At 44.4% G+C, this 24,011-nt stretch overlaps 1 protein-coding gene across 1 annotated transcript in view; it reads left to right on the top strand.

The window, feature by feature from the left end:
- pdia5 (protein disulfide isomerase family A, member 5) overlaps positions 1 to 24,011 on the top strand; it is an 82,069-nt gene that overhangs the window by 10,013 nt on the left and 48,045 nt on the right. Inside the window, exons 3-6 of the mRNA XM_080786487.1 lie at positions 3,563 to 3,650; positions 19,898 to 19,981; positions 20,588 to 20,633; positions 22,942 to 23,034. Coding sequence (XP_080642613.1) covers positions 3,563 to 3,650; positions 19,898 to 19,981; positions 20,588 to 20,633; positions 22,942 to 23,034 — 311 coding nt within the window. The remainder of the gene's footprint in view (positions 1 to 3,562; positions 3,651 to 19,897; positions 19,982 to 20,587; positions 20,634 to 22,941; positions 23,035 to 24,011) is intronic.

Consider the following 24,011-nt stretch of genomic DNA (forward strand, 5'->3'; position numbering starts at 1 on the left):
AAGCTTCTTCTCCACTTCTTCTCCACCCGTTACTCTCCAGTCAAGCCTTGGCCATCGCCTTGTTATGATTTCCTTTCTCCTTTCCTTCCCCTTCTTTCTTGAGTGAGGATATATATATATTTTTTAATCTATTTAGACCTGCGGACGATTCTACAAAATGTCTTCTAAATCCTGACACTTTTCTGGAAAAACCTATGTTTCTATATCAAGTCGCTCTCAAATATTTTCATTTCAAGTACCCCTATCTGAAAATAAGTTGTTCTAGGGAGTAGCAAGATTTGAGTTCAAAACGTTCCCCTCTGAAAGAATATATTCAATGATTTGAGCCACATTGTCACGATTTAAAACAAAAATAGCAGACCTACAAAGCTCATAGTGCGACTATTTTTCAATAGCTAAAAAGGGCTTCCCGTTCTGAACGGGTTAAGCCGTCTCTGCGGGGCTTATTTTCATCTCGGGTCACCAGTAGGAATTATAATTGTTTCTCAACCATGAGCTCTATTTTGGGTTTTTTCAACTGTGTGTAATACGACTTTTCCTCTAAATGAGGTTCTACCATGCAACTAAACACAATATCCCTTCGTCTCCGCCGCCCAGTATAGCCCTATAGATTATGGCTTAACCCATTCTGACCTGAGATCAGATTCATACGAGGTTTCCACTGGACACACACTGGTCTGATGAACCCATTCTGACCTGAGATCAGATTCTAAAAATGTCAGTCGTTCTTCGATTTTTCAAAAAATAGCAGACCTACAAGCTCGTAGCGCGCCACTCGGTGGCGCGATATGAGCTTGTAGATCTGCTATTTTTCAATAGCTAAAGCATAACATGATGCTAACACCAAAATGGGTGCCCGGTCAGAATGGGTTAACCGTGCGTGAATACTGTCTGGTTTTGAACCACAATAACTGTTTGCTCTTGAGTTGTACTGCGGCTGTGTGTGTATATATTATCTCTAACCATGATCACGTACTGTACTGTTACTGTTACTGTAGCTGCTGGGAAGAGCAGTTAGAGAAGCTGCTAGTAGCCCCTGTGTCACATTTCAAATCCACTGTGTGCACTTCTTTTCTTTACCGAATCAATTTGCATACTCTACCTTGGATGTAAAAATTGAAGAGAATCGGGCCCCACGGTGCATGTCAACGCGGGTCGTAAACCAGCGTTCCCTCATGGCCATTAGTGGAATCACCCCCCCCTTTGAATTTAACCCCTTTTGGACGGAAGCCCCCTTTTGGTGTGTTAAGCATTTATATGTTATACTTTAGCTATTGAAAAATAGAAGATCTACAAGCTCATAGCGAGCTTGTATAGGTCTGCTATTTTTGAAAGATCGTGAAAATGTGGCGCAAATCTTTGACTATATTCTTTCAGAGCGAACGTTTTTATAAAATCAAATCTTTGCTTCTGGGGAGGAGGTCCCTGGAACAACATATTTACGGATGGGGGGGGGGTCCGCTGCCAAATACAGATACTTCTGGGGGTCCTTGACATGAAAAAGGTTGAGCACCACTGACATAGAAACATGTTTTTTTTCCCGAAAACTATCAGGACTCAGAAGGCATTAAGTAGAATCGTCCTCAGGTCTAAATGACTTAATTCCATTTTCCATTTGCATATCTCATGCTCGGAGGAGACGACTGTACTCAGCAGTCTCGTACTCGTAGTAGGACCGAGAGGCATGGTGGTGTATATAGCTTTACTTTCCCCCTTCCTTTCCTTTCCCTTCCATCAATAAACAAACCCTGCTGGTGCCCAGCCCCCCCCCCTCTCCCTCAATAAGCTGGAAAAGGGCCGGCAGCAAGGCAAGCAGCAGATTTATTTGTTTCATAATTCATGGCCCATTTCAGCACCCGGCGTTAGGTCATTGGATAAGGCTTCCACGTATCGAGCACAATCTGTGATTGATTGTTGGGCTGCGCGGCCGTCGTGTAGCCGTAGCGTTCGCTCCTCCAACAGAGGCCAGAGGTCCGTCCCTCCGCCCCCCCGTCCCCTCCGCCCCCCCGTCCCCCTCTCCCTCCTTCACTCACGTACGTTTCCCCTTGCACGCTTTAATTTCCTGCTGTCCGACCTCTTATATGACCCCCCCCTTCGACTCTCAAGTTGGTACACCCTTTCCCTTCCGACTGTAAAGCGTTCAATCAGTTTTACTCCACCTTTCTTTTCTATCGCCGGCGGCATCTCCTGGGTCTGACTCTGACCTGTCTGTCAGTCAGTCAGTTATTTACCTGTTGGATTTAGCTCCGGGTTATTGTCCCTCAAATACCCCCCCAATCAACCCAATCCCAAAAATGTTCTTCAGAGCATCCCGAAGTATAGGCCTATAGTACACATGGCTGGATCTGATATCCAAACAGTGGCCAGATGTTTTTATTACCTGCTGTGAGGTGTGAGGTCAGGAACCCCAAATCTAAATATAGCTCTAACCTTTTGGGGCACACAATATCAGGAAACAAAAAATCATTGCTCTCTATGAATTGCCTATAATTAATGAGATTGAGAGTCGGGGGTGTGTGGGTGGGTGGGCCTGGGGGGCATATAAAAGTGCTGCATTGCGTTGGCTTGAAGGACTACATTACACCATATTATTGTCTGCCTCGCAGGAATCCACTTTGTTTTGCCATGTCTCAACACTTTTTCAGTAATATATTGCATTGCACGGTATTGTTCTAGCTGGTAACCGTTTATTGTTGAGAGGAGTTACCTCGGCTCTCACACAGGCAGATAAGGTAGATTGTGCAACCGAACCGTGCGATAATTTCTCTCTGAACCAGAGAGGGTACAAAAACAAAATGAAACAAACGGAACTAAACTATAATGCGCCGAGTCGACTGTGTCCGATGGAAGTGTCTAGCCCATTCTGACCGGGAACCCCTTTTGGTGTCAGCATTATGTTATGCTTTAGCTATTGAAAAATAGCAGATCTACAAGCTCATAGCGCGCCACCGAGTGGCGCGCTACGAGCTTGTAGGTCTGCTATTTTTGAAAAATCGAAGAACGACTGACATTTTTAGAATCTGATCTCAGGTCAGAATGGGTTCATCAGACCAGTGTGTGTCCAGTGGAAACCTCGTATGAATCTGATCTCAGGTCAGAATGGGCTAGTATTGTGCGTCACTGACTGTACAACAAAAAAGTTAGCCTGACTCCGCAATCATTTCATCTTCGTATCACCACCCACAAACTCCACACCCCTCCAGCGCTGCTCATTGTGAGACGTTGAAAGCAGATTGTAACCCTAGCCCCCTCTACGAACTCGCCCAGTAACGGGAAATAGAAGAGGAGGTACCGCCATTCGCCCCCATGATCTAACCCAACGATGTCCTATAACCTTCTCTTCTTCTGTCACCAGGTCTTTTATATACCGAGCTATTGAACGCCATCGTAACGCGACACCTCGTCCCTTTCTCTCAACCCCCGTTTGATGTGACATTCAGTGTTCTCTCTGTGTGTGTGTGTGTGTCTGGGATGGGCTATATTGAATGGTTTGGGGGGGGGGGGGATTTTCGGGTATGGGAGACTGATGACAGGCCATGTTCTCTTCTTCCCTGTCTGCTAGCTTCGTCCGGGGACCCCCAGCTAAAGCTGCTGTCAGACGTGGCTCAGGCGGTGAAGGGACAGGGGACCATCGCATGGGTGAACTGTGGGTAAGTACCGAGGCAGAATGCTTTAACCCATTCTGAACGGGAACCCATTTTGGTATTAGCATCTTTTTATGCTTTAGCTATTGAAAAATAGCAGATCTACAAGCTCATAGCGCGCCACTGAGTGGCGTGCTACGAGCTTGTAGGTCTGCTATTTTTGAAAAATCGAAAAACGATTGACATTTTTAGAATCTGATCTCAGGTCAGAATGGGTTCATCAGACCAGTGTGTGTCCAGTGGAAACCTCGTATGAATCTGATCTCAGGTCAGAATGGGTTAAATCAAAAGGGGTATAAAACTCCAGAAAATCCTTGTAAAATGTTACTCCTTTTCCCTCCCTGTCGTTGCCCGACAAGAGTTGCTGCCGTCGAAGGATCAACTCTCCAATCGTGTGCCGTGGGTTTTGTGTCAAGAAGTATTCTGCCGACGCAATTTATAAGCCGTTTAACCCATTCTAGATGGGAACCCCTTTTGGTGTTTTAAGCATTATTATGTTATACTTTAGCTATTGAAAAAATAGCAGATCCGCAAGCTTGTTGATCTGTTGTTTTTATTTATTTATCGTAAATGTGTTTTCTGCAAGACATTAACTCTATAAGCCATATCTCCAAAACGAGTGGGTCAAACTGAACAACCAATATGTCAATTTGAAGCTACGATTCCCTGCTTTCATTGGCAGTCCCTCAGTCACATTTAGTCACACGTTCTTTCACAGCGAACGTTTTCAACTAAAATCTTTGCTTCTGAGGGGTGCCTGCCTGGAACAACATATTTTCAGATGGGGGGGTCGGCGGCCAGATACAGATAATTCTGGGGGTCCTTGGCATGAAATAGCTTGAGCACCACTCTGGTGTCGGGTCTAAATGGGTTAAACGACCTTTTGTACGCGTGCGGTTTTGACAGGCTCCCACTCATTTTATGGGACGCTATTGAAATCCTGCCTCTGCTGTGTCACATCTCGCCAATCATTGGTTAACCCATTCTGACCTGAGATCAGATTCATACGAGGTTTCCACTGGACACACACTGGATCTGATTGACCCATTCTGACCTGAGATCAGATTCTAAAAATGTCAGTCGCTCTTCGAATTTTCAAAAATAGCAGACCTACAAGCTCGTATCGCGCCACTCGGTGGCGCGATATGAGCTTGTAGATCTGCTATTTTTCAATAGGTAAAGCATAACATGATGCTAACACCAAAATGGGTGCCCGGTCAGAATGGGTTAAGCGTTTCACCGTTGGCTGCGCTTTCAATCAGTGTCAGGGCAGTATCCTCATGTCACCATGAAGATTCTCATTAGCCCATTCTGGGCGGGAACCCCCTTTTGGTGTTTTTAAGCATTATGTTATACTTTAGCTATTGGGACAAATAGCCGCGCTATGAGCTTGTGTGGGTCTGCTATTTTTGAAAAATCGTGAAAATGTGCCTGAAATCTTTGAATATATATTCTTTCAGAGCGAACGTTTTAACTCAAATCTTTGGTTCTGGGGAGGGTCCCTGGAACAACATATTTCCAGATGGGTGGTCATATATATTTGGAGTCCTTGACATGAATATGTTTGAGAACCACTGACATAGAAACATGGGGTTTTCAGAAAACTGTCAGGATTTAGACACTTTTCTTTTTTTTCCGACGTCAGGCCTAAACGGGTTAACTGTTCTGTTGAGTCTCTATATCATCTGATTGGCTTCGGCAGTGCGTATATCGGTCGTGGTGTCGTGTGGGGTAGGGCGGTCTCTCCTATACCTTGTTTTGTCTGTCTCTGCGCCCCGTGCGATTGGAATGTGCGTGCGTTTGTGTTTTATGACAAGACACTGTGTCGTAAAGCATCAGTGAGCCGCATGCTGTTGTTGTCTCTACTCCTCCAGTCTTACAAATCTGTCTCCTAGAAGCCAGTACAATGGAGCTGTCAGATCTGGAGTGTTTACATTGTGCAAGGGAGTCAACTCCCCCGTCCCGGCGTCCCCAGAGGAATTGTTTTCCCTAAACAACAAACTATCTATTTTGCTCTCCGGCGGTTGATGCGACTTCTGTTTGTCATTGTTTTTTTTCCGACCCTAGTGTTCAGGGACCCCAGTGCGTTTTTAAATGTTATTTATTTTCATACCTGTCAGCCACTTTGAACCATCTCCATCTCACCAGAGAGAGGAAAGAAAAGCCTTACTTACAAGAAGAAGAAATAAATATCTATCTCCCCCTCTTGACACCTCCACACTGGAAACCTCTCAAGCTTGTCAAAAGATGGAAGGAAGGGCCTGATGGACAAGAGGAGGGAATATCTTTAATGTAAGGGGGGGGATAGTAAACGACTGAACACATTGTCATCTTTGTTTCTGTTACGTTAGAAAGTCTAGTAGTGTACTGTCTTCTCAGCTTTTGCCCCTTTTTCATGTTGCCTGTCTTTCATCTGGTTTCTGTTTTTCTTTTTGGGGCGGTGCACATGTCATCCATCCCTACGTTTTAACCCATTTTGGACGGGAACCCCTTTTGGCATCATGTTTTACTTTAGCTATTGAAAAATAGCAGATCTACAAGCTCATAGTGCGGCACCGAGTGCCGCACTATGAGCTTGTAGGTCTGCTATTTTTGAAATATCGTGAAAATGTACCTCAAATCTTTGAATATATATATTATTACAGAGAGAACCTCTTAACTCAAATCTTTGCTTCTGGGGGGTCCCTGGAACAACATATTTTCAGATGGGGGGTTGGTGGCATATTACATAATAGTTTCTGGGGGTCCTTGACATGAAATAATTGAGAACATGAGGTAGAAACATGAGGTAGAAACATGAGGTATTTCAGGACATTTTTTAAAAATTTCGACGTCTGGTCTAAAAGGGTTAAATGTAGGTGTTGTTGGTGTTATAGTGCCGCTGGCGTGTATAGGAGAGTCATCCGAGGCTATGAACGAACGGTATATACACTCCGCTCCAGCCGATTCCTCGCGGGAGTGCAAGTAGAGAGCGAGAGCCAGGATCAAACCACGGCAGGACAAGGTGGTGGTCCCGTGCCAGCCTCTCTCCGCGTGGTGGCGAGGTGCTATGTGGTTTTACTGGACAGGACAAGGTGGTGGTCCCGTGCCAGCCTCTCTCCGCGTGGTGGCGAGGTGCTATGTGGTTTTACTGGACAGGACAAGGTGGTGGTCCCGTGCCAGCCTCTCTCCGCGGTGTGGCGAGGTGCTATGTGGTTTTACTGGACAGGACAAGGTGGTGGTCCCGTGCCAGCCTCTCTCCGCGGTGTGGCGAGGTGCTATGTGGTTTTACTGGACAGGACAAGGTGGTGGTCCCGTGCCAGCCTCTCTCCGCGTGGTGGCGAGGTGCTATGTGGTTTTACTGGACAGGACAAGGTGGTGGTCCCGTGCCAGCCTCTCTCCGCGGTGTGGCGAGGTGCTATGTGGTTTTACTGGACAGGACAAGGTGGTGGTCCCGTGCCAGCCTCTCTCCGCGTGGTGGCGAGGTGCTATGTGGTTTTACTGGACAGGACAAGGTGGTGGTCCCGTGCCAGCCTCTCTCCGCGGTGTGGCGAGGTGCTATGTGGTTTTACTGGACAGGACAAGGTGGTGGTCCCGTGCCAGCCTCTCTCCACGGTGGCTAGGTGCTATGTGGTTTTACTGGACAGGACAAGGTGGTGGTCCTGTGCCAGCAGCCCCTCCGTGGTGGCGAGGTGCTATGTGGTTTACTGGCGTGCTCTCCTTTTCTCTGCCCACCTTCTATCTATCACATGGACGAGCTCCAGAAGCAAGAAGCCCCCCCGGGCTGAGAGCTTGCGGTGGATGGAGAGAGAGAGAGAGAGAGAGAGAGAGAGGGAGGGAGAGGCATGGATCACAGCGTGAGAATGGCAGGTTTCTGCCAGGGAAAAGGGCCAGCCATTTGGGGGCCAGGATGGCACACTTTGAGCAGATGACAGGGACCTGAGTTTAGGCCAACTTTGTGGGAACCACCGGGGAGAATGCGGGTGAGGTCATATACAGGAAGAGAGACGACAGACACGTTACTGGCCCAAGCAAGGCGACACTAATTCCTCTGGAAACATGTTTATGGTTGCCGCACAGCACTTAACCCATTCTGACCTGAGATCAGATTCATACGAGGTTTCCACTGGACACACACTGGTCTGATTGACCCATTCTGACCTGAGATCAGATTTAAAAAAATGTCAGTCGTTCTTAGATTTTTCAAAAAAATAGCAGACCTCCAAGCTCGTAGCGCGCCACTCGGTGGCGCGCTATGAGCTTGTAGATCTGCTATTTTTCAATAGCTAAAGCATAACATGATGCTAACACCAAAATGGGTTCCCGTTCAGAATGGGTTAAAGAAATGTCAAGAGCTCGGCGAGGGAAGAGTTGAACTTGCAACCTTTATAGTTAGGCATATTTGTAATTCTAGGGGTGTTATAACAATTAATCGAAAATTGATGAATCGCCGTTTAGAAATTCTTCAATTAAACTTAACATCGGGCGGTTTTCTGTGAATGTAATGGCGTCTGTGTGCGCGCTCGCTCGCGCGGCTGAGGAACACGCATTGCCTGGCCCTGTGTCTGAAGTTGTCACATAAATGTTTGATTAAGGAACAATAATATGCCATTTGTATTCTTTCTGTATATCGGCAAAATGTAGATTTTTATGCTGGACATTATTGAGGGGAAATTCAGATTCTCCAATAAAAAAAAAAAAGAAGCCGCTTATAAACTAACCGGTTAATCGATCGATAAGGTTGTCAATTATCAATGAACGAATTAATAGACAATTTGAAGCCCTTAATGGTAACAATGAAGCCCTAATAGTAACAGGTGTGACCCCGTGCTGTTCTATTGGACCAAACGCCAAACATTGTAGGCGTTGTATTTTACGGGAACCCTGGACTTAAAAGTGCTCATCCGGTAGCATGGTGACTCTCCCTTACTGCGCTATATAAATCCGCTACTAATCCCTGAGAAAAGCCACTCAATTGAATCTTTATACAAATTGTTGGCAACGACCTTTTTCTCTCTCTCTCTCGACGTGACATCACTGGCTTGTTGTTTGGCTCGCTGAGCGAGAGAGGAGGGGGGGGGCTGCTTTCTATCAAATTCTATCCTTCCTCGACCTGTCCGGAACGTTGTGCCTGTCTTCAATCAGCACTCGGGGTGGGTGAAACAAACGTTTTCTTTGGCCCTGTGCTGGCCGGCCGGCGGATGATGGTTCAGCCTGATGAAAGCTGTGGAGGACCAACAAGCCTTTGTTTTTATAATTCCCTTTTTTTACTCGTCGTCTCCTCACCCGTTTGTTTCAAGTCGTTTTGATTCCTGTCGCTTCCCTCTGCAATAATAACCCATTCAAAACGGGAACCCCCTTTTGGTGTTTTTCAAGCATTGTGTTATACTTTAGCTGGGCTGTATTTTGCGTGTCTTTAAGTACCAGGTCTTATTCCCTAACTTGAGTAAACGAAAGACCTGGAGGCGTGATCAATGCTCAATTTGGCTCTTCTGAGTGGCCAAAGAGCATTGATCACGCCTCCAGGTCTTTAGTTTACTCAAGTTAGGGAATAAGACCTGGTACTTAAGACACGCAAAATACAGCCCTTGGTCTGCTATGTATTTATTTTTTTACCGTGAAAATGTGGCGCAAATCTTTGAATATATAATCTTTCTGAGCAAACGTTTTTAACTCAAATCTTTGCTTCTGAGGAGGTCCCTATAGAACAACATATTTCGGTGGCCCAAAAACATCTAATCCTGGGGCTCCTCCTTGACATGAAATAGTTTGAAAACCACTGACGGAAACACGAGGTTTTTCAGAAAACAAGTCAAGATTTAGAAGACACATTTTGTAACAATCAGTTCTCGGGGGTCTAAATGGGATAACCTGGGGAAAAACCAGATGAATCTGCTAATGCGACGAAAAAAATGGCCCTCAGTGATATTGTCTGGCCACACCAGGCTGTCTCTCTGCTATCCCTCAGCAGGCCTTCTTCTTAGACCCCCCCCCTGTGCACGGCAAAGTGCTGGTGACTCACCCTATGACGTTCTCCCCTGCATGCTGCTAACTGGAATGCATTAGCACCCCTCTGTGTTGGGAAGTAGCGTCGTGTTTTCACCAGTGAGCAGGCCTGTGATCAGCCATGAATCTCCATTTCTGTTTTCCCAAGCTTCTGGACAGGCTGAAAAGTGTGTGTGCGTGTGTGTGTGTGTGTGAGAGAGGGAGAGAGAGAGGGGGGAGAGAGGGGAGACATGTTCTACATGAGCTCCTAGATTTGTACTTATTTTGTCATTTTGAATTGAGAAGAATTAAGTAAAAGTTAGAATAATGTAAAGACAAGCTCAACAGAAGGAGAGAGAGAAAAAAAAAAAAAAAAAAAAGTGATGCTAGCAGCTGCAGTTGAACCAAAAACGGACCAAAAACGGACCTTGAAGCTAACACTGGATGCTAGCAGCTAACTGTGGACATTGAAGGCTAAAAGTGTATGCTAACAACTAACTGTGGACTTTGGAAGATAACAGTGGATGCTACCAGCTAACTGTGGACTTTGAGGGCCAACAGTGGATGCCAACAGCTAACTGTGGACTTTGGAAGATAACAGTGGATGCTAACAGCTAACAGTGGACCCAGAAGCAGCTAAGTGTGACAATTGGAAGCTAACAAGGAGTGCTAACAATAACAGTTGAAACTATATGAAGCTAACTGTGGACTTTGGAAGCTAATAGTTGCAGCTGAAATAATTTTAAGATAAGAGTGACATCTAACAGTGGGTGCTAACAGTAGCAGTTGGAAAGCAGGGACTTTGTTTCACATGCTTTTCATCTAAATTATATTCACTCTACAACTACTACTGTCCAGAGCAGAACATGAGTGATATAATTAACATACACTACCCACCAGAAATAAAAAATGACACAGAGAGAAGCACGTTCAAACTGGAGCTTCTTAAGGGGCAACCAGAAAGCCTCTTTGCTGATCTTTTTAAAAATGGAGACATTTGTAATCTCATCTTCTATACTGACAGACCTGAAAGCTGGCACAGAGCCATTATCAACCAGCACCCCTCAGTGGCAAAAAAGGGCAACAAGGAATGCTGGCAGTTAAAGATCAGGGACCCAGAAGACTCTGACAGCATCATGACAACTGTCAATGTTTATAAAAGTGGTAAAGTCATGGTGCAGGGGCACTTCAAAACTTTCCAGAACAGTTTCCAGGCAATTAAATCTATGGTTGAGAGAGAAGACACCTCCCCTAGGGAACCCCAGCCATGTGCCAGTAACACAGACACCCCAACTGTCTCTAGCACACCAAATGAGGAGGAGCACACTGATGACACAGAGCAGACCCTGAGCCCTCCACATCAGACCTCCATCACAGAACTTAAGGAACACTTCACCCAGTTAGAAATAGAACTGGTGCAGCTCAAAGAAATGGTCCTGAATCAGAATCATAAAGATAAAGACTCAGCTGGACTCTTACAACGAGAGGAAATGGAACAACTGAGAAAAGAGCAAGAAAGTGTACATGCAACCTGGAAAAAACAATTAACGCAAAACAGAGAACAGCACAACAAAGATCTGTTCATTCTGAAAGAACAGCTACAAGAAGAGAAAGAGAGCCAGAGGAGAGAGCTCACTGCACTGTCAGAACAGGTGAAAGCGCTAAACCATGAGAGTGACAACCACAGAAGAGAAATAGCTGCTCTGAAAGACCATCTAGGAGAACTACAGCTGGAGAGAGAGAGCCATAAGGTTCAACTTGTTGCTCTGGCAGAAGAACTTAAGGAGAGGGACAGAATACTGGACGGTCTGAAGGAACGGATGACTTCTCTCACTGAGTCTGAGCCACACAGGACTGACCACAGTCCACACACAGCAGTGAGCAACCAGGACCAACAGCAGGATGATAACGTCTCTCTAGCAGAGGGAGAAGATTCCAGTAGCCACACACAGCCAAATGGGCCCATCAGACCAGATAACCTCTCTCTACCAGAGAGAGAAGAGTCCAGTAGCCACACACAGCCAGATGGGCCCACCAGACCAGACGGTCCCACTGCAAGAGTAGACATTGTGCTACTAATAGATTCAAATGGAAAATTCATCGATGAGAAAAGGCTTTTCCCCAGGCACAATGTGGTAAAGTTCCGGTGTCAAAACACAGAGGCAGCAATGGGTATGCTATCTGAGACTCGCCTTGGATCCCCAAGCCATATCCTAATCCACACAGGTACGAATGACCTTAGAGCGCAACAGGAGAGAGTGGCCCTGTCTCTTAGAGCTGTCGCCGAGAAGGCATGTCACACCTTCCCTAACTCTAAGATAGTGATGTCCACCCTGCTACCAAGGAAGGATTTCCACCCACAGATGATACAGAAAGTGAATGTCAGCATCTCCAGAGACTGTGAAATGTGGCCAAATGTACACGTTGCCCACTACCCCTATATAACGGTAGACGATCTTTATGATCCGGTTCACCTCCACAAAGAAGCAGTTTCACTGTTTACCAAGACACTGAAAGATGTCACACTAAATCGACGATCAACAACCAACAGGAGGAGCAACATGGGAGTCTCGAACACTCAAACAACAGAGAGACCAGCCAACAGCATGCCGAGGAGAGCCTTCCAACCCAGGCCCAAGCAGCAGCACCTACAACCACCACCACAGCACAGACGTCAGGAAAACATCAGTCGTATGGATGAAAACCAGTCTGCACCCAGATCCAGGACCTCACCACCTCCAAGACATGTCATACCACCACCTCCACAGCAGCAGCAGCAGCAGCAGCAGCCAGGCGGACTGTCCTATGCTGATGTGGTCCGAGGAGCAGCAGGACCCGCCCACAGCGAACTGAGAACCATCCAGGACATGCTGAGCACTTTATGCTCTCATCTAATGGGCCACACCCAGCGGCAGTGGTAATTAAGCAGGTAATGCTTGTTCATGAAAGAAAAAAAATGAAGGAAAAAAAATGGAAAAAAAATGAATATATATATATATAGGCTACATGCCAAGTTACATTGTAAATATGTCATGTTCTAAACTGTTACTTCTTTCTTCTCAACTTAAAATGACAATCTGTTACAGTGTCAATGATACAATCATTTAGCATATCAGTTTGGAATATTCAGGGTTTAAATTCTTATTTATTTGGTTTAAAAAGCAGAAATCTTGAATTCTTAGACAAGGTTACTGGTGTTGATATTGTTATTTTGCAGGAGACTTGGTGCAAAGGAGATGTCCCTACTGGGTGCCCTCCTAACTATAGAGAGATTATAGTCCCATCAACTAAACTAAATGGAGTCACCCAGGGCAGAGACTCTGGGGGGATGTTGATATGGTATAAGTCACAACTAGCTGACTCTATAGAAATAAAGAAGAAAGGGAAAAATCACATTTGGTTAAAAATACAAAAAGATATAATTTCCAGCGAGAAAAGCATTTTTCTATGCGCAATGTATAATCCCCCAATAGAGTCTCCATATTTCAGTGAGGAGATTTTCTCCATCATAGAAGAAGAGATCAGTCATTTCCAGGCCCAGGGATCTGTGCTGATCATGGGAGATCTAAATTCTAGGACTGGTGAGGAGGTAGACTTTACTAGTACTGAAGGTGACAGTTACATCACTGGAGATAACCTTCTTTTTCCTAAACTTACCAACAGGAATAATTATGATAAAACCACAAACAAGAGTGGAAAACAAGTGCTGCAGATTTGTAGAGCGTTGGGTCTGTACATTGTCAATGGAAGGCTGCGAGGGGATTCTTTTGGACGGTATACGTATTGTTCAAGACTTGGTAGCAGCACTGTTGACTATGCTATAACAGATTTAGACCTAAACTCTTTGACAGCCTTCACAGTAAAAGAACAATCACCTCTATCAGATCACTCCCAGATCACTTTATATCTAAAAAGGGCAGACACAGGTAATATATGTTCTCAGTCCTGTAATCTGTATAACATAAAGAGGAAATACAGATGGGCCCCAAACAGTCTGGATCAGTACCAAAATGCTATGGTCAGTGAGTCAACACAGTCTCTTCTAGACTCCTTCTTGTCCCAGATTTACCCTCAGAATACTGAAGGTGTAGAGTGTTGTCTGGCACACATTAACCACATATTTGATCATTTGGCCTCATCCTCAAACTTAAAATGCAAAACAAAACAACACAAGAAAACAAACAGGGAAAGGTGGTTTGATTTAGACTGTAAATCCATTAGGAAGACACTAAGAAATATCTCCAACCAAAAACACAGGAATCCAGACAGTCAGGAACTCCGCCTTAGTTACTGTGACACTTTAAAGCAATATAAAAAAACACTGAGAACAAAAAAAGATCAATATTTACAAAACCAACTAGAATTAATTGAAGAGTCTCTGGGATCAAATAAATTCTGGGAAAACTGGAACTTATTTACCAAGAAACATAAAAGTGAGCAATCCATTCAAAATGGTGATACATGGAAAACACATTTTGGGGATCTTTATAGAAAACCTACAAAGAATGAAGCCCAAGAGCAGATATCAGATAAATTGAAAACCTTTGAAAGAGCTATTAAGGACTATCAGACCCCACTGGATTTCACAATCACTGAATTAGAATTGGAAGACAAACTAAAGGTTCTGCAGAACAAAAAAGCATGTGGGCCTGATGGCATCTTAAACGAGATGATAAAAAATACCAATAGAAAATGTAAATTGGCCATTCTAAAGGTATTCAACTTGGTACTGAGTGTGGGTCATTTCCCTGAAAGCTGGAGTGAGGGGCTGATTACACCCATTTTCAAGAATGGAGACAAATTTGATCCAAACAACTACAGAGGTATCTGTGTAAGTAGTAACCTAGGAAAGTTATTTGGCAGCATTCTAAATTCAAGAATTATAGATTACCTCACAGAGCACAATGTCTTGTGCAAAAGTCAAATAGGATTCCTCCCAAATTATAGAACATCTGACCACATTTTCACCCTACACACACTAATAGATAAATACACAAATCAAAACAAAGGAACAATTCACGCATGCTTTGTCGATTTTCAGAAAGCTTTCGACTCAGTTTGGCATGAAGGTTTACTTTTTAAATTAATAGAAAGTGGAATAGGGGGAAAGTCCTATGATGTCATTAAATCAATATATGAAAACAATAAATTGGCTGTTAAAATTGGTGATAAACACACAGACTTCTTCCCGCAAGGGAGAGGGGTGAAGCAAGGATGTAACCTCAGCCCCACCCTCTTCAATATATATATTAATGAACTGGCACAGTTATTAGAACAATCAGCAGCACCTGGTCTCACCCTTACTGACACAGACATTAAATGTCTCTTTTATGCAGATGACCTAGTCATACTGTCCCCAACTAGAGAAGGTCTTCAGCAAAGCCTGAACATTCTTCATCAGTACTGTCAGACCTGGGCCCTGACAGTAAATATGAAGAAGACCAAAATTATGACCTTCCAAAAGCGATCACGGTTACAGAAGAATCAACCAGTGTTCAAAATAGGTGGGACCCAAATAGAACGGACAAATACCTATACATACCTAGGTTTACAAATTACTTCCACTGGGAATTTCTGTTCAGCTGTGAAGGAACTCAAAGACAAGGCAAAAAGGGCTTTTTATGCCATCAAGCGTTCAATTCAAATCCAAATTCCAATTAGGACATGGCTCAAAATATTTAAATCAGTTATAGAATCAATTGCATTATATGGCAGTGAGGTATGGGGTCCCTTATTACAAAGTGATTGGGCAAAATGGGACAAAAATCCAGTTGAGATCCTGCATGCAGAGTTCTGCAAGACTATTATCAGGGTACAAAGAAAATGCCCAAACTCTGCATGCAGGGCTGAATTAGGCCAATATCCTTTACTTCTAAATATACAGAAAAGATCTATTAAATTCTGGAGCCATATTAAAAAGAGTGACCCTGCCTGTTACCATTATAAAGCCCTTGCCTGCCAAGAGTTGGACATCCAAAAGAGCCCCCTCAGTCAGATAGTTTTGAAACTAGCTGACCTCTCACCTTCTGACATCACAAACCCCAGACAGCCTCAGTGCAGCTACACTATCACTCAGAAGATTAGACCCAACCAAATTATAACTAAAGAAAAAGATAAATACATCACATATTGGAACGAACTCACACAATCACAACACAAACTAGAAACATATTTGGCTCTAAACAGACAGTATACTGTGGCAGACTACCTAACCACAGTAACTGACAAAAACTTGAGAAAGACTTTGACAATGTACAGACTGAGTGATCATAGTCTGGCAATAGAGAAGGGCAGACACAGACAGACCTGGCTGCCCAGAGAGGAGAGGCTGTGCTGTCACTGTGATGACGGAGCTATAGAGACAGAGTTACACTTTTTAACACAATGTAAAAACTACACAAATATTAGAGAGGAGTTCTTCCCAAAATTTGAAACAAATTTCCCAGAATTCAGAAGTATGACAGAAAGGGAAAGATTACCAGTCCTTCTGGGGGAACAGAAAGAATGTGCAGTTTTGGCTGCAAAATATGTAAATTCCTGTCACAAGAAAAGGGACAACCAGTAGGACACACATACAGTATGCCATGTTTTATTTTCTGCACCACCTGCTTTATTTTATATTATTTTAATTTATTTTTTCATGTCATTGATATTATGTTGTTATGTTGTTGTTTGTAATATCTGTGATTGTGCTTTGGCAACACTTGTAAAACGTCATGCCAATAAAGCCTGTTGAATTGAATTGAATTGAATTGAGAGGGAGAGTGTGACTACTGCCGGCTCAGAGAACGGACCTGACCTTTGGCTCTTTGGCCGTTTAAGATCCTTCGGTGCTAGTAGACAGGATTCTTCTTTTGTTTTTCACATCTGTTATTATGAGTGTTCTTCAGTACTGTAGTACCACCTGGTATGGATGTTTGTCTGTAGCCTTAAAGTCACAACTGCTGCAACAAATAAACATTTTGTTCAAAGAGTGTTGGACAACCACTTCAGAGACTCTATACATCCACGTATGATAACAGCATCCTAAGGTTAGCAAGGAATATCCCCTCTAATACTATAGCCATGCCTTGCATGGAGAGTATAGGTTGCTGCCTTTAAGGAGATATGGTGTTCCAGCATGCAATAAGGTCAGACTGAAGAGGTCTTTTGTCCATCAAAAAAAATCTACTCTGAGGCTTAATCAGGATTTTGGCACGCAGGACTAGACTGAGCTGTGGACATTGCTCTCTGCCCTTATGTCTTCTATGTATGTAACTGTATTTTATTTATTTATTTTGTCCTGTCCTGTGGTAAACCAAAGGCAGAGAAAGACAGGATGCGGACCGGACCGGATATCTCAATGTGCAAAATAAATGGTGCACCAACTGGCTGATCTACCACCGACTGGAATAGTAAGAGAGTGGTGACACTATAGAGCGCCGCAGGCCCGCCCCCTTTCAGAAAAGCGAGTGGCCCAGGAAATGAAACCCCAATGCATTCTTCCATCGGCACTTCTAATATAATTTATTTAAAGACGGTTACGCCGCGGACAAAGCCAATTCGGATCGTCCCAAAACATTGTGTTCATTATCATGATTCGTCACGATCCGAATTGGCTTTGTCCGCGGCGTAACCGTCTTTAAATAAATTATATTAGAAGTGCCGATGGAAGAATGCATTGGGGTTTCATTTCCTGGGCCACTCGCTTTTCTGAAAGGGGGCGGGCCTGCGGCGCTCTATAGCGTTGACTCACATTGTAACAATGGAATGTGGAAGTGCTCATTCTATCTCAATGGGATATAGTTCCAATGTTTGCATCTGCGTTGCGGACGAGATCAAAGCGCATCGCCACTCTCTTACTATTCCTGTTTTTATACCTATAACTGCACTGATCTGTGTACATCTTTAGTTTGTATACAGTACATCAACATACCTGAATAATTTATATCGCAATACAATGAACGAAAGCGAGTATAGGTACCGTTTATCCACAACAAATAGAGTTGAATATAAGTAAGTCTCTTGTCACAGTTTGCGTCTCAAACATCAGACAAGTTGCAGGACTTAGTGTATGTCCATGCTCTACTCGGCCCCTTTGTCACCCATGACAGCGTGTCAAGGTGTCTGAGGTACGGTATAGCAAACAGGTTTTTTTTTTTTTAATTTTCATATCAGCTGACTGCCTCTCATCTCCCAGATAGGAAGTGTCGGGGTCACATCTGCTCCCCGAGTACTCCCTACTGGTGCCATCTGCCTTCCGTGAGTCAGCACAATATGGCACAAGGAAAAGGAGGGCATTAGCTACCTGGAACGCTGTCTGTCTCTGTCACTATGCCTATATGGAGACACACGTTCACTGTACTCTCTAGCCCTTTTAGGCCCGACATCAAAAAAAAAAAAAAAAAAAGACTTCTAAATTCTGACAGTTTTCTGAAATGCCTCATGTTTCTGTATCAGTGGTTGTGGTGCTCAATATTCCATGTCAAGGACCCCAAAGATTATATGTAATTGGCCTCCGCCGCCCCATCTGAAAATATGTTGTTCCAGGAACCCCCTCTGGGTCTCAAAGCTTTGAGTTAAAATGTTCGCTCTGAAAGAATATATATATATATTTGAAATGTGCGGCACATTTTCACGATTTTTCAAAAATAGCAGACCTACAAGCTTGTAGATCTGCTTTTTTTTCAACAGCTAACAGCATAACATGATGCTTTAAAACGCCAAAAGGGCTTGCCGCCCAGAAGGGGCTAGATAGCGTGGAACATATAGAACACTAATAACCTGTCCTTTCCCTTTGAAGGGCAGTGCATGCGGTGGCGGGTGTGCTCGGCTGCCATACTTCTCCCACCATAATTCAATTCCGTGTATTTAAATTTCTATTAGCGTGTAGGGGCTTATATAGTTCCCTTGGCAAGGCTCCCTTTGTCTCTTCTTCCTTTCTTCCCTGGCTCTCTGTTTATCTCTTAACTAACGCTGTCTCTTCCTTGTCTGTTTTGCCATGTGCATATAGTTCCCTCGGCTCATTATTGTTATTGGACAGAGAGAGACGGAGGATGTTAGAATCGTTGATAGTGCCTCACCACTCACTCTCACTAAGTGTGAATGTGTGTGTGTGTGTGTGTGTGTGTGTGTGTGTGTGTGTGTGTGTGTGTGTGTGTGTGTGTGTGTGTGTGGGTGGTTCGATATCTATTTCCGTCTTTTTCCTATCACTTAAGGTCCCTGCAGCACACTGCTGCGTTTTTCTGATTTTTTTTAGCTGTATTTTTCCGTCTGTTTTCCAAAAAATCTGACCCGTCTGAAGTGAGTGTTACTGTACTGTACTGTCCTGACACAGGGACAGACCCAGGGACACAGGGACAGACCCAGGGACACAGGGACAGACCCAGGGACACAGGGACAGACCCAGGGACAGGGACAGACCCAGGGACACAGGGACAGACCCAGGGCAGGGACAGACCCAGGGACACAGGGACAGACCCAGGGCAGGGACAGACTCAGGGACACAGGGACAGACCCAGGGCAGGGACAGACACAGGGACAGACCCAGGGACACAGGGACAGACACAGGGACACAGACACGGGGACACAGGGACAGACCCAGGGACACAGGGACAGACACAGAGACAGACCCAGGGACACAGGGACAGACCCAGGGACACAGGGACAGACCCAGGGCAGGGACAGACACAGGGACAGACCCAGGGACACAGGGACAGACACAGGGACACAGACACGGGGACACAGGGACAGACCCAGGGACACAGGGACAAACCCAGGGACACAGGGACAGACACGGGGACAGACCCAGGGACACAGCCACACACATGGCTGTCTATAGGAGTAATAACAGAGTGAATACAACCTCACAGTCACAATGATCACCACGTGTCCACAGAACATGGACGATGGGGTTCATGTGCTTAATACATCTGAGGATTTGTGGATATTATCTGCTGCACAGCCTGCTGCCGAGACTAATACTAAACAATTTCAGAAGACTAAATAAAATAGGACTAAGACTAATTGCTGCGTTATTATTCAAAAGACTAAATCGAAATATTCAGAAAGAATTTACACTGCCGTCAGCAATGGCAAAGTGAGTGAGCAGCTTGTGCATGTGAGAATACTGTATGAGCATTAGCGACTAATCGAGGTTGTGTCTAGCAAGCAGCCTACATCATGTTGTACATCTGATTAGCGATCAGACATGATGGATGGAATGTAATGCGTGTCATTTAAGAAGAACCCAGCCAAACCCAGCTCTCTCTCTCTCTCTCTCTCTCTCTCTCTCTTTCTCATTCTGCCAGAGACGGGGAGGGTCGTAAACTCTGTAAGAAAGTGAAGGCCGACCCGGGCTCCAAAAGTGGAGGGGCGGGTCTCCTGCATTACAAGTGAGTAACCAGAAAATGTCATTAAAATTTTCATTTTAGTTTTAGTCATGGTCTCTTCAATAGTTTTCATTTAGTTTCAGTCACATTTTAGTCACCTCGAATGTTTTAGTGTTAGTCTAGTTTTAGTCGACTAAATGTCATAAGGTTTTAATCGACTGAATCTACAGTTGATTTAGTCGACTGAAATGTATTTTGGCGGGCCTTGATACCGTCGAAATGTCTGATTTTACACTTGCTGAAAATAACAGATTTTCAGCATGCAACCAAGTGTAAAATGACTTGGATCTCTTGTCCACTAGTCCCGTCCTAACATTTTAGTCTAGTTTTTATTTGTTGACTATTGTCGATATACTTAGTCTTAGTCATCATAGCTTAGTTTTTCATTTAGTTTCCGTTTAGTTTTTGCCAGGGAAAAAAGGTAGTCGAGGAAACATTTCCGTCTTAGTCGACGAAAACAACTCTGCTTGCCTGTCATTACAAGCGAGTAACCAGAAACGTCATCTTGCCTGTCAAACTAGTCTGCCTTTCCTCCAATACCTTAACAGCCTTCACAGCGACTCCTTAACAGCTGTGTTGATGATTTGCCTATACCTCCCTCTCTTGCAGAGATGGGACGTTTCACACAGAATACAACAGGCCCGCTACGTTCAAGGTAAGAGTGACCTGACCATTCAGCCATTCTCCCTCCAGTCAGGAAGGGTATGTCACAACCGCACCACAATCATTCATTTAAGCAATATTACACGAGTGTGTGTGGTTTAACGTGGTTATTGCCACGACAGTGATGTCGTAGTCGAGTTCCGCAAGCATCACTGAAGTGGCAATTTAATTAACGTTAAACCACACCCTCGAGCCATATTGCAATTCTACAGTTGCCCTTAAAACTAAGAAAATCGCTGAAAGAATATATATTTTTAATGACAGATGTAGTCACTACGACCACAAATGTCCCAAGAAACTAGCTAGCCTAGCCACCGACTTTGCTAGCGCTCTGGGAAAACAGAGCATAGCTGAATTCTTTGTTTTGATTAGGTGGTGAATGGTGCTGGTTTGATCCACGGCTAGAAGCCGTTTCAACCAATCAGATTGCTTCCTCGAAACGACCTGTTGTAGAATCAGTCATAATTGTTACTCACTTTTGGTTACACGTGAAAAGATGAACCCCATTGCACTTTAGAGTTGTACCGATATACTGGTATCGGTTACTCGGGCCGATACCACCCTCAAGTACTCGTACTCAGTACTCGGAACCGGCCACCGATACTTTGACCCGAGTACCAAAACATCCAATTGACACTATATAGGCTGAACGAATGCAGCGCGAGCAAGTCTGACCACAACACTGCAGCAAATCACCAAAGTGTAGATCGGAGTTCCATCTGCATCTATGAGGAAAAAAATCACACACGTGTGAACTGAGTGGTGCAATCCCCCCCCCCCTCTCTCTCTCTCTCTCTCTGTCATTAGAGACACAGCACTACCCCTCTCTCTGTTTCTGGCGCCCCCTACTGCTATTAATAAGTCACATACTCGTGCTCATTCAGGTACACAAACAAACAGGTACACAAACAGGTACACGGACATTGCTGGTTGTAGGAGTGGTTGCACCACTCAAAAAGGGCTCAAATAAGTGGTTACTCAACCAAAATAAACTTGTATCGGTACTCGTATCGGCGAGTACTAATAAATGATGTACATGTACATGTAATTATGTACAACTCTATTGCACTTCCATTGACTGTACTCACACAGTAGTAATTAGGCTAATCTTCACACACTGTATGACATCCGTTCAGTTCAGCCCAATTTGGAAAGGAGATAAAAGGGAAAATAAAAGTTTTGCTCCAAAACCAACTCACAGAATAATCACCATGCCATTCCCGTGGTGGTACAGTAGGTATACTAGTGTATACGGCAGGAATGTATCTTCACAAGGCTCCTAAACAATATGTCTCCGTTGTCTCAGACATATGGTTCATTATATTTGTCGACAAGTCCCGTTATCCGACACTTAACCCATTCTGGGCGGGAACCCCTTTTGGTGTTTGTTAGCATCATGTTATACTTTAGCTATTGCAAAATAGCAGATTTACAAGCTCATAGCGCGGCACCGAGTGGCGTGCTATACGAGCTTGTAGGTCTGCTATTTTTGAAAAATCGTGAAAATGTGTCGCAAATCTTTGAATATATTTTCTTTCACAGCGAACGTTTTTAATTCAAATCTTTGCTTCTGGGGGGGGGGGGTCAATGGAACTATATATTTTCAGATGGGGGGGGGGGGGGGTCGGCGGCCAAATACATATAATTATGTGGGTCCTTGACATGAAATATTGAGCACCACTGATATAGAAAACTGTCGGGATTTAGAAGACTTTGTTTCCCCTAAATTCCCGAAGTCGGGTCTAACTGGGTTAAGGTAGGGGGAAGGTTTTTTTTTGTTGATGCCTGGTGGATGAGAGAACACATAGGTGTATATACGGGGCTGCCATCTGTCAGCCGGTATAAGAAGCGGCTTCTTCAACTATACGTTCTGAGGAGAGCCTTCAAGGCGACTGTAAATCATCCTCACACATGCTGCCGTTTTTTTACAAGATGATGCTCTGTGGGTTTTTGTGTGCGATCTGACAAGAGCTGATTAGAAAGTGATTCTCTTTGTGTTTTTCTCCCCCCCGCCACCTTCTCCCCCCGCCCCTCACACCTGGTGTTAGCATTATGTTATGCTTTAGCTATTGAAAAATAGCAGATCTACAAGCTCATAGCGCGCCACCGAATGGCGCGCTACGAGCTTGTATAGGTCTGCTATTTTTGAGAAATCGAAAGAACCACTGACATGGAAACATGGCTTTTTCAGAAAAAACTGTCAGGATGTAGAAGACGTTTTTTTTTTAGAATCTGATCTCGGGTCAATATATGGGTTAATCTCTCCCGTTTCTCTCCTGCCACCACCCATCCTTCTCCAGTCCATGGTGGCGTTCCTCAAAGACCCCGCCAGCCCCCCGCTGTGGGAGGAGAACCAGGAGGCCAAAGACGTCGCCCACGTGGAGACGGAGAAAGTAAGTCCAAACACGTTTCCTTCCGTGCAGCGCACAGAAACGGACATGGCTCTCTTTGGGACCCCCTTGTTCCACCGGTTCAGTTCTTTTTGGTTCTTCTAGTCCATGAGTCAGAGCTCCAAAATTGTTGGGGAAAAACTAGACCTATATTAAATTGTTTTATAGGATCAATACACGTAAATGAATACATGATAACCCTTCCACAGTATAGTAGCTTTTTCATATTTTCTATTTTGCATATTTTCCTACATAATGCCTCCATTTGCATACTTAAAATAACTGAACCCGATTCCCATTGGGAACCGACCGGTGAGGAAAAGGGGTGTGATCGCCGGTTATATGATGTCTTAATTGTGTTTGCTGGCCTTTTGACTGTTCCTCCCCGAGCATGACACATTTGGGATTATTATGTTTGCACGGTGTGCTGTTGATAAGACGGCAGTATATGAAGTGTGTGTCCACTCCTCCTCAAGTGTCCACTCGTCCTCTCTCTGTCTTGCCGAGCGGGGCTTTTTCTTTATTTTTTTATTTATTTTGGATGCATAGACAGCCACCACCTTCTCACTCCTTAACCCATTCTGACCGGGAACCCATTTTTGGTGTCAGCATCAGGTTATGCTTTAGCTATTGAAAAATAGCAGATCTACAAGCTCATAGCGCGCCACCGAGTGGCGCGCTACGAGCTTGTAGGTCTGCTATTTTTGAAAAATCGAAGAGCGACTGACATTTTTAGAATCTGATCTCAGGTCAGAATGGGTTCATCAGACCAGTGTGTGTCCAGTGGAAACCTCGTATGAATCTGATCTCAGGTCAGAATGGGTTCATCAGACCAGTGTGTGTCCAGTGGAAACCTCGTATGAATCTGATCTCAGGTCAGAATGGGTTAACAATGAACCCTCCCCCCCACACACATATATAAAAGCAATACATCAGGGCTTCATCAAAGCTTCCCCACACTCAGACGGTACTCCAGTGGT

The sequence above is a fragment of the Protomyctophum bolini genome, assembly GCF_963924005.1.
Source record: "Protomyctophum bolini genome assembly, chromosome: 16".
Taxonomy (NCBI): domain Eukaryota; kingdom Metazoa; phylum Chordata; class Actinopteri; order Myctophiformes; family Myctophidae; genus Protomyctophum; species Protomyctophum bolini.